The 12500-nt window shown below is 38.1% G+C and overlaps 1 protein-coding gene across 1 annotated transcript in view; it reads right to left on the bottom strand.

Annotated features, from left to right (window-relative positions):
- Positions 1-7225: 7225 nt before the first annotated feature.
- The window catches only part of LOC143725989 (growth hormone secretagogue receptor type 1), a 7608-nt gene continuing 2333 nt past the window's right edge, over positions 7226-12500 (bottom strand). The window contains exons 2-3 of the mRNA XM_077218940.1: positions 9202-9658; positions 7226-7524 (exon numbers count right to left, since the gene is read on the bottom strand). Coding sequence (XP_077075055.1) covers positions 7226-7524; positions 9202-9658 — 756 coding nt within the window. The remainder of the gene's footprint in view (positions 7525-9201; positions 9659-12500) is intronic.

Raw genomic sequence — 12500 nt, 5'->3', positions numbered from 1 at the left:
GGACTCAAACATCTACATTACATTATCACTGGTGTTTTAGGATGCCAAACAATTATTATAATAATGTAATAATGATTTATATAATTATTCCTATGATGTAAAATCCTTATAGCCTATAAATGTACTGTATAAATGAAAATGAATATTTCAAAAGTATATTTTACATTACACTATTGCACAGGAAAATTACAATACTTTTCTCCTAATTTCTTCACTTGCAAGAAATAAACCCTTGAGCTTTTATTTTGGAGGAAACACCAGATCGCAATGCTGATCGCGTGAGCAAAGTGCGCACTTTCCTTTAAATCACGCAGCACAAACTGAATGCCTATATAGGCAACTTAATTAAAGTCTTGTGCTGTTTTATAAAGGCACAAAGCCATATCACGGTTTTGATTTTAGTTCGTTGACACTATGACACTAGAGACCTTTATGTTAGGCTATACATTTTACATCTCGTATGTGTTGGGAAAAGGGAGAAGAGCGAGTTCGGCATAAGGCGGATTCGAACTCGAGTCGAACGCTGCTTTCAAGCACCTCGCGCCCTACGCCACTGTAGATATTGAGTGACAGGCGTATTTTTGCTAAAAAGACAGGCACTTAGTGCAAATATACGCTCCGTCATCAGAAATGTAAAAAAAAAAGTCCCCTCACTTGGGCCCCGAGTGCGCATGGGCCCCTGGGCACGTGCCCATAATGCCCATTGGGTAATCCGGGCTTGTTACTAGTCCATCAACAAGATCGCCAGGTCAGCATCGCTGTTGCATCCAGTGCTGCGTTTTATCTCTCGCCAACGAGTGAAAGCCTGAGCGAGTCCGGTTCCTCAGATTCTCGTTTCCTTTTCCTAGACTCTTCCGACCGCGCGCGCTTCGTTTTTTCCTTCGTCGAGTCTGCCATCACGTCTGAAATGCGCGCTAGTGTAGTATCTTCCATAGAGGGTGCTTCATATGTTGTTGATGTGTGTGACGTCGTGCCGTAAAGCGAGTCGTGATTCTCGCGAGATTTTCACCTCTCAAACTTGCATTGCTGGTTTTTCCCTACTACGAGTTCGTTTACCATCGAAATGACTTTGAAGCTGTTATGTTAAGGTACACATCTTGCATAGTGTGTCTTTAAAACTGCAGTGAACCAAAGACAGTCTCAAAAACACGGTTTGAAATCGCTGGTGTTTCTGACGTCACAAACTAGCTTGTAACCAATCAGATCAACGTGTGATCGTCAACGAGTGGATCTCTGAGTGAGTGAGTGGAGGCGGGGCTCATTTGCATTTTTATATATGCTATTCTATTCTTAAATTCAAGCTATTTTAAGGTATGAAGATTTTTTTTCAAGGAAAAAACGCTTATGTCATTTTGATAATCACAGGTTTACTTTAACTTATAAAATGAGTGACTGAGACTTTAAAACATGCTTACAGCTTTCATGGCAATTCGTATCTTTTAAATTTCGGCAAATTTGGGAAAGTTCTGTTTATGGGTGGAGCTTCATGTTTATTTTATCTAAACTTTTTTTGTTCTAAACCTTTTTTTTTGGTACGTTTTTATACAAAGCACATTGTAGGCTACGAATTCATAAATCGCCACCTGATAAAATTGTTGCATTTTCTCTTCAAATCGAGTTCAAACACAAATGAGGAAGGGTTGATCACAGGATTTTGAAACCATTGCAAAGTTCATAAATACGCAACATTTCTAGAGTTTCAAATCAGCAGCATTTCTAGGAATGATCGTCCGGGGGCTGTCAATCACAGAAGATCATAGATGATTGACAGGAGGATGAGACCCCTTTAGAGCTTTAGGCCTCAGATTAAACCCTTATGAATAAAACACACTTTACACCCACAGATTTGGGCGGAATGAAACAACACTCAACTTTTGTTCTGCTCTGGTTATATAACGGCACCGGAGTCTCGGACGGACATCCCATCGATGATCCAGAGACACAAGAAAACTGTTTTCCAAACTGCGTGTCTGAGGAGATTTTTAAGAGCGTTTAATCACACGTGCTGGAATTAACAGGATCTCGCACAGGTCTATGGTAAAAGCATTTTTTCCCTCTTTCGTGTTTAAATATTTGATTCCGGCTTGCTTATTGTGAGTTTAAAATGTTTCGTATTAAGATCGCTAAACTGCTGATGGAGCGACAGATGCGCGCGCGCATCAACGCGTGCATCGGAGAGTTGCGCGCGCTGCTGATCCATGCCCGCGCTACTACTGCAGTGAGCACGAGAGTTTTTTATTTATTTATTTATGTCATTTTAATTTTCTAAAACTATTTGTATTTTTTTTAGAGCAGTGGCGGAGCTAGACTTTTAAAACAGGGGTGGCAAAGGGGTGGCAAGGTATTATTTTGGGGGGTCAATATACAAATTGTTCAATTACACTAAAAATTTATTATTTTCCACAAAATGTATAAGGTTGTTTGGGTTGGTTGGGGAAAATTTACAGACACAAACACTTAAAGGAGTCATGGTGTTCATTTGTTTCTTTTAATGAATATATTAACTGCATTTTATAAATTATTTAAAATTATAATAAAATAAATTATTAAAGCATTAACACACAAACCACCGTTTGTGTTATAACATAAAAGCAAGCAGATATTGTGTGCATGGTTTGGCATGACTGCAAGCAAAATGCGCTCCCTTAATAATTCCTAAAAAGCGGACATCAGTTCATCGCGATCTCACACATCTCTGTTATTATCAATAAAGATGACTGCACAATGAATCTTTCACAATATATACAATTTGTTTGTTATAATTAGAGGATTTGCCAGCATACAGAATTCAGCACTGAACAAAAAGTCCGTTTTGAGCGGTGAGGGGAGTCTATCTTAAATGCTTCTGATTGGCCATTGCGTTCAAGAAATCAACACATATGTCTGTGATTGGCTAAATCGCTCAACACTGCAAACATTTTAGAAATAGAAACTCTGGCCTGTAAATCGTTTTTATTTTGTTTTAGTTGTTCGTGTGGCTTTTCTGCAACAGATGAATAAAAATGTATTAGTTTTTATATGTTTTATTCCTAGATATTTCTAGTTTGTGGGAGTCCCGCGAATCGTTTTATTCTTTCTCCCGCAACGCGCACACACACAGAGTGAGTGCATTACAGCCCGCGCCCGCGCTCGTACAAGTGTTTGTTTGTGTGCTATTTAGTTTGTTTAATAAAATAAAAAATTGTAATCTGGCGCTATAAAGAAAATCAAATCAAATTTAATTGCAGCACTGCCCGTCAACAGGTAATAATAATTCATATTTAAAATCAAGAACGTAAAAAAATAAAATGACAACGTATACATGGATTTCTCGGCGACGTCATCACTGCTTGCGCACGCAGCCAGGGAGCAAAAGACCCGCGGTCTTCGTACCGGAGGAGTAAAGGGTTTCTGATGGCAGATACATTTGGATAGACGTACCCTGCCATGCATTTGCAGTTAGCCGTAATGATGTAACCAAGGCCCTTATGGACATACACCCAGGCACCATAAGGCTTGGCTTTAAAGTCCCCGTGAACCGGAAGTTGCAAACGACTTTTCTCCAGTGTTGTGACGTATTTCCGAGAGAAACGGAATACTAAATGAGGCAAAATAGTGTGCGTGGCTTTTTTTCCAACTAGCACCTGATTGGATCTAGAAAAGTAGGTGTTTCATTCAAACACACAGGCAGCCTGTGTACTGTCAGTTGGAGGGGCGTCGTTACGGATGTTAAGCAGACACCCAAACCGTCAAACCTACGTCATCAGGGAAGGTCCTCCAATGCAGAGGGGAGGGGAAATTTCAGATTTTGATTAAAGATTACGAAGCCAAAAAATTTTTTTGTGTGGATTGACTTGCATGGATGAATTGTTCACAACAAAACGATCAATTTAGGCAAACAAAGTAAGTATGGTCAATTTTGAATTCATGGGGACTTTAATGCCTTGCCTTTGATAGGGAGCACATCTGACCTCAACACGCAAAAATCCGGTGCAGCATCAAAGTATTTGACGAGCTGCACATGACCACAGCACGTAGTTGTATGCATCAAGGGATTTGTACGCTCTAATCATTTCTCTTGTACACACTTGGTGTCTGAATTAGGCAATTAGGCTATATATATATATATATATATATATATATATATATATATATATATATATATATATATATATATATATATATAAATATATATATCAGGCCATACAATTGCTGGCCACTTCTTGTCATCCACAATCCAAAGATCGTCAGGTATTGCGTATAGGGATCCGGCAAGATCTCACCATTGCTGAGAGTAAGTTTTTTAATATAATCGCCACGGTCGGAGGTAGTACTTCCCACATAATCCATCGTCAAATCTTTGATTTACAGTAAAGTAACGTTATAGCCTATGTGTGCAGTCATCAGGCCCGGTTCTAGAACCAAATCACTGAGGGTGCTTCTGAAAATAGTGAGGGTGCTTACATAAACATAGGAAATGGCTCCCAAAGTTGTTATCAGTCTGAAAATAGTAGGCCTACCTCAAAATAGGGCTGATCGACACCTATTGTCTACGACAATATTGTAATTGCTTTTATGTTAAACGATATACGATCTGGCATGATCGAGTAGCCTATGTCCCTCACTTTGCAGAAAACAAACAAAAACATGCCACACATAGCCTATACTGTGATGTTACCATATAGTTCAGACCATGGCACGTGCATTCAGTGATTTACTGCACGGTTTAAATGCAGCTAGAATGGCCAAAATTCTAAATATGGGGGCAAATGCCCTGTACGAGTTTTTGTCCTTTACATTTATATCTTGCTTGAGCCAATTTCGTATGTCCATGATTAACAATGGACTATTAATATTTTTAGGCTACCTAAAGCCCCGTCTCAGAAAGTCAGCTAACGAATTTCCTGAGCGGGACGCACACACGCAAGCAAAGTGGGCAATTAAAGAGACAGCTTCACCTATGCGAATAACGATCGCGAAAGGACACACAACCAATCAAATGCATTAAACATTATGCATAAAGCATTATGAAATAATTTCTGATTTGAAAAATAGTGTTAATGGTTTTATTTTGTGTATATGTATGAGTGTGAAATCCCTCTGTGTTTCTATTGTCGGTAAAATCTCGTTTACATGTGGGCTATTAAAAATTTCATCTGAGGGTGCTTTCACTTTTGTTTGAGGGTGCTTAGCACCCTCAAACACCCCCGTAGAACCGGGCCTGGCAGTCATGATATGTTGCAGGTCGTAAAGTAACGTAAACAAGGTTAACTTATTTAAAAGCAAATTCGGGCTCTATAGAGGCTATTAAATTACTAACTTAGTCTAACATGATAATTCATACATGCATCACAGTATGTCCGGATTTTGATTCGTAAACAGTTGGACGTTTTACATAATGTTATATTAATATGAAACACAAACAAACAGATCCATCTCTGAAATTGCAGTTTATTATTGAGTCAACAAGAAATTACAAACAATGCGAAATCTACGTTAATTACAATGTTCTTTTACAGAACTCGGCATAACAGATAGTTTTTTTGCCCCCTGGATGCGCGCGCATCCGCTATTGTTTGTATACAAGAAACCCGTGTATAACCACAAAATGACAGCGTGATCTTATGAAAACTCTTCTGTTAATTAATTGGAGCCGTTTGCGGTTCTGTGCGGGATACGCGGCGTGTGCGCGGGAGATCACGCGCTTCTTCAGAACCACAGGCGCGCACCCGAGCGCGGGACACCAGGACCGACACCCGAACACGTCACAGATCCAAGATCCACTCACACACGCGCGCGTCTGGAGACCCTGGAGCTAAAACCCGCCAAATACTCTGTATTTATATTAACCGTTTTAATGCTTTCTATTAATGGAAGTCAATTTATGACAGCCACAAGTGATAATTATGATATAAAAAGTCAACATTTTATATGCATTTTTTTTCTTACGGGGCAGAAGTAGTAATCCACATGTTAGTCTATTTGTTGAGCACTTCAATAGAAATAATAATAATTTGTACATATTGAATATTTTCTGTGTGCCTGTTAAAGTGGTGACCATAAGAGCAAACATCATAATTTGTGTAAAATAAAAATAAGAAACCTTTATTTTGTGTGCCTGATAAAATGGTGACCATAAAATAGCAAAATAGCTCAGTGAGGAATTAAGCATTTAAAACTTGTGAGAAAATCACTTTAGGTGTATAGTCAATGGTGCCTTAGCAAACATTAATTAATAATGACAGACTGACAACATTTGTGAAACGAATGAAGAACTGATGAAACGGTGAAAAAAGTAATACGCCTCGAGAGAAATGTTCAGATTTTTCTTCTGCTTTCTATAAGTTTGTTGCATTTAAACAGTCATGGGGAAATCAAAAGTGATGAAATAAAAATTCAATTGCGTGGCTTTCTCAATCTGTTAGAAATGTTAGAGGTAGAAGTTCACTCATAAACGAGCATGTCGTTCCAATCCGGACTTTCTATCTTCAGTTGAACACAAAATAAGACATTTTGAGAAATGTATAAGAATATCTTCTTCAGGACACAAAAGAAGCAATTAAGTCGAGCTTGGATGGAATGAATAAACTACAGAAAAGCTTAGAAATCATAAAGTAGAAATAATTTACCTGATATTTAAATGTATTTGCAGATCTATTTCATAAAAGCCGGGGATGTAAATTATTGATCATATCATGCAGCCGGAAAACACAGAGCCTTCATCCCTCATACACTATTGCTTTCATAAAACACATCACAGTGTCACAAAGAACTGCCGTTTATTCAATATCCATGAAATAAGCCCCACCAAGCACAATAAATACAACTTAAAACACATTGTTTTGCTAAAAGGCTCTGTCCATTTGTTGATATTTTGTTGTTCAGCAGAGTTTGTCTACATGGCAAATAAACAAATGCGAAAAGTAAATGTAAACGAATGCAAAAGTACTCAAATGCAAAAAGTAAACGTAAACAAATGTAAAAGTATAAAAGTACTTAAATGCAAAAAGTAAATGTAAACAAATGCAAAATTACTCAAATGTAATAAGTAAAAGTAAACAAATGTAAAAGTACAAAAGTACTCAAATGCAAAAAGTAAATACAAACAAATGCAAAAGTACACAAATGCTTGTTCCAGTGTTTAGCAAGCATTCGGCCCCATTGAACACATTACAGTGCGTTCTTGTGTTACTGTGGTGGTAATTAACCTCAGTGTAGAGTTAGTTTGAAGCCTAACACACACAGGTCAGAAGTGTGTGCTGGAGTGAGAGGCGGTGAGCGGGGAGGTGCGGGCCCTGAGGCGCAGCTCGTCCGTGGGGCCCACCGTGAACTGCAGCATGGCGAGGACATTAGCACGGTAGCGAGCGGACATGATGTTATACAGCAGAGGATTCACAGCAGCACTGACATAAAACAGCACTAAAGACACCAGATTAAAATACTGACTGATGTAATACAAGTTAACGCTGGAGTCCGACACCGAGAACAGCGTCCGACTCACGTGGAACGGCAGCCAACACGAGATGAACACCAGCACGATCACCACTGCGAACAAACAACACAACACATTCAAATGGGCTTCAATTGATCAGATAACAATGGAAAATCTCTTGATTTACTCATCCTCATGTAGTTCCAAATACAAATGCTCTTATATTGACATGCACCGTTAATTGTGAAGAATGAATTGCGCTGTCATGCTCCAAAAAGGACAAAAAAGTGTCAGAATAAAACACATAAAGCACGCTCGTTCTATGCACAATAAAATCCAGGCGCATTGTGATTGGTTGTGACAATTTGATGTCACTGAAAATTCGTTGTGAAAAAAAAAGAAAAATGGGAAGATTAAAAACAAAAAAACAAATGTTAAAATAAAGTATTACAAACTTGAACTTTCAGCTATAGTTTCCAAAGCAATATTTCTCATCTTTGATTTTAGTTTAACTTAATGTACTACTAAAGCTGAAATAAAAATATATAAAATCTAATTTTTAAAACTACAATAAAAATGACAAAAACAACTAAATAACTAAAACTTTAAAATTAAAATACAAAAAAAATAAAAACTAATTCGAAATATAAAAAGTGTCAATTATACTAAAATAACACTGAGAAAATACAGTAACACTTTACAAACTTAGTTCATTAGTTAACATTATTTAACTACCTTTGTTAACATGAACCAAGAATGAACAATAGTTCTTCAGCATTTATTAATCTTAATATTAATTTCAACATTTACTAATCCATTATCATTAAATATCATTAAAATCAGAGGTTGTATTTGTTAACATTAGTTAATGCACTGAGAACTAACATGAACAAACAATGAACAGCTGGATATTTATTAACTAACACTAATAAAGATTAATAAATACTATAACAAATGTATGGCTTGTTGTTAGTTAATACATTAACTAATGTTAACTAATGAACTTTATTGTAAAGTGGGTTTCACTTTATATTAAGGTGTCATTGTTATAGTGTAATTACATATTTAAGTACTGAGTAATATTAAGCAACTACATGTATTTACTATAGGGTTAGGGTAGGATTAGGGTTTGGTTGAGGGTTAGTTGCATGTAATTATGCATAATTTACTGTTATTACTATGGTAAGTACATGTAACATATGTAACAAGGACACTGTAAAACAAAGTGTTACCGAAAATACTTCTTTAAAGGTGCAGTGTGTAATTTTTAGCAGCATCTAGTGGTGAGGTTGCGAATTGCAACCAAAAGAAGTTACGGTGGCCTACAGGAAGTGATGTCGTCGTCTGAGACAGCAGAGAGTAGCCAGTTAAGCAATGAGGTTTCAATACAAAGGTAAACTAAGAAATTAAGTTTACTTCATTATTCAGTAAAACAATGTTATTACCAATATTATTGTTACTTGTTCATTATTGTGTCAGTGTTTTTTTCGCTGACTTTAGCTAGCTAGCTTTGCATGAATAACAACAGTGACAAAACGCATTTGTCCGTTCAGGGCCACTGTAGAAACATGTCGATGTAAGGAGACCCGCGGTGTGTGTAGAGAGAAACGGCTCATTCTTAGGTAATAAAAATATAACGGTTTATTATGTAACATCTTTACACACCACTCAAAACATAGTTATGTATATGATATTGCATTTCTGTCAACAAATCCTATTAAATATTACACAATGCACCTTTAAGGATCTAACGTCAAATTGAACTATTCCCCATAATCCTCTGTGCTCACCCATCATCCGCAGGGTCTGGCGGTGTGTTTTGTCCCGGTGCAGGTGTGCGCGCAGGTGCAGGCGGCGGGCGATCAGGCCGTACAGGAGAGACAGGACCGCGAGCGGGAAAATAAAGTAGAGGTTGGAGAGCCACAGCATGGCTTTCAGGAGCCCTGAGGTCTGAGCGAACTGTGTGCATCGACACTCACTGGCTCCTCCCTCCAACTGCTCCACCCCGACCAGAGCCAGCGCAGGGCCGGCACTGAGCGAAGCCACGGCCCACAGCCCCGCGATCAGCACGCGCACACGCCCCCGGGTGACTAGCATGCGCGCGCGGAGAGGGAAACACACGGCTAGGTATCGCTCCGCCCCCAGAGCCGTCATGTGGAGGATGGAGGAGAAGGTGCAACACTCGCCCACAAACACAGAGAGTTTGCACACGGCATCGCCCAGGAGCCACGGACGAAACCGCCACAACTGCAAGAGTGAAGAACAACATGCGTTAGAGGGGTGGTTGATTATGATTTCACTTTTTTAACTTTAGTTAGTCTGTAATGTTGCTGTTTGAGCATAAACAACATCTGCAAAGTTACGACGCTCAAAGTTCGAAGCAAAGGGAGATATTTAATTTACAGAAATCGATTTTTAAGGACTACAACAAACGACTGGAAGGGACTACACGCCATTCCTCCCGGGTTAGTGACATCACTAAATTTACATAAACCACGCCTCCGGGAACGAGATTTATAGATTATCATGACAGAATATGCTAATCGATGACTAAAAGATACATAAATTCATCAACTAACACAGGGGGTGTAACGATATTCAAACCGAACCGAAAAACCGCGAAACAGAACCCACGATACTCTCATGGCGTACCGAACACGCCCCGCCCCCTGCTACCTCGGCCCAGCCCTGGCTCATTGGACCTCATGTCTTATGTGCACACAACGAATTCAGTTTTGTAGCATAACCACCATTAACACTAGGGGTGTAACGATACACAAAACTGACGGTTCGGTTCTTCCCACGGTTTTGACGTCTCGGTTCGGTGGGGCGGGGTTTAGAAAGCTAAAATTGCTTTTTTTTTGTTTTTTTAAATAGTGGTTTGATGAAAAACTTGTGTCTTTGTCTTTAATTGAATTACAATTAAACATTTAGCAAGGATAAAAAAAAATAAAAAAATCTGCTAATGCTGTTATCTATATAGGGAGCCCGCACATTACTATAACATTAAAGGTTAACAACAGAGCCTAGACTTTTAGCCTAAATTCAGATGCTATTTATTTTTTAGATATAATAATTAACACCCAACACATTGTATGAAAACATGTAAACTGAACAGAAGGCAGTTTTTGCATTAACTTATGTTTTTACTCTAATTCGTTATTGAAATACAATAATTTACACAGTTGCTGTCATTTTCATGAAAGATATTTTAAACGTACATTAAATAATCAAGATATCATTAACAGGTTAAGTAAAATATATCCTAATATACAGGCTAATATAGTGCATTTATTTAGTGCAACAGTTCATTTCTCTAGGAACTGGATGACTTCTGCTGAGGTAAATGTATGCTATGTGACAAACTGAGCTGTTTTATTGACGTTTTCCCGCTGCTGAAACACTGATTGAGCGATTACACGAGTTATGATGCCTTTCAGTGAGTGTACTGTATCTTTCAACATAACTTCAGGTGTCCATTCATGTTTGTTCTGTAACTGAGGAAGAGATGATCGCGTTTACTCGCGCTCCGCGCTGCCGCTTGAAATGAGGAGCTAGTACAGTGATCTGTCACGCCACATCAGAGAGCGCCAAAACGGCATTTATTGTTTGAATTTCGTGATCAAATAGACAGAATTTGAAAGATTACACCTGGCTTATTATCGAAAGTAACAAAACACAGAGCTTGCTATTATATGGTGTCTAACAGCGAGAGTTCCCCTTTGAAATGCGTGCTTGAAATCCATTAATAAGCACGATACTCTTGTGTGTTAACATTGTCAGGGTCTGAATCGGGCTCGAAATGTTTGGAAATTGACGCCATTGTTAATATATCTGAGCAGAGCTCACTGTTATGAGGGCGCGGGACATTTCCTGAACACGCACTAAGCGCTGCCAATCACGACAGACTGGGCCTGCTAACCAATCACAGCACGTATTTCAGGAGGAGGAGCTTCTTCGAAAACGACTCATTCAACCAGACTAGCGGGATAGAGTTGCTGTAATAATTTAAAATATGTGAATAATGCGCATTTTTGAACAAACAAGCATGAAAACATATCCTACTACACCCAAAACACAATCAAGACTTTGTTAAAGGGCATAATAGGACAGCTTTAATGCTGATTGCGTTTGGCTATTAATTAGTGCACACTCTCATCGCCTTTCGTGAATGTGACAGACCAGATCTAAAGACATTGCAAGAGAAATTAGTGTAGTGGAGAATAAAATAGTAAATTGCGTGATTGCTTATATCGTCGCAAAATGTAGCTATATTACCGCACATCTCTTTATATAAAGTTACGTCCAACTTTATCTGTATAGTTTGTAACTATTATCACTCATATATAAAGTTATCTCCATACATAAGTAAAGCGACAGTGTTGGGGTAACACATTATAAGTAACGCCAGTTACGTAATCAGGTAACACATTACTTTTAAATTTTCAATAATATATATTTTCTGAAATATAATTGCTGAAATGTTGAACTTCTGTGTTTATTCTTCTGCAATCCAGAACTGGTTTGTTTTAGCAGCGCCCTCTACTGTACAGGTGTGAATTTACATTTGAAAGGGCTTTTACATTTGCCAAAGATATAACTTTTTTGATATTAAAAAACAAACAAGAAAGCCCAGCCCAGGTGAGAAATAGTAACGCAAAAAGTAACGTAATACATAACTGTCTATACAAAGTAACACAGTAATGCATTACTTTTAATAGTAACTTTCCCTAACACTGTTAAGCGATACTTTACTAGCCTATATAGCAAATCTCAACTGTGTAATTGTTTATATCGTCGCATAGCTATATTATCCTACAGCTCTTCATTTAAGGTTGGATATACACTACTGTGGAAAAGTCTTAGGCACGTTAGTATTTTCACCCTAAAAAATAAGCCATTTACATCTTTACAAAAAATAATTTACATCTTTTGCTGTAGTAAGTCAGTAGGAAATATCAGTTTACATTTCCAAACATTAATTTTGCCATTAATTGTAATAATCCAGTGAGATTTTTGTATACACAAGGAGCCTGACAACAGCCGGTATGATCTGATCTCACCATCATCGAGTCTTTCTGTGATTTAC

This window comes from Siphateles boraxobius, unplaced genomic scaffold (genome assembly GCF_051911475.1).
Source record: "Siphateles boraxobius isolate OS27281-9 unplaced genomic scaffold, OSU_SipBor_1 77, whole genome shotgun sequence".
Taxonomy (NCBI): Eukaryota; Metazoa; Chordata; class Actinopteri; order Cypriniformes; family Leuciscidae; genus Siphateles; species Siphateles boraxobius.
This window is presented reverse-complemented; position numbering and strand designations above follow the sequence as displayed.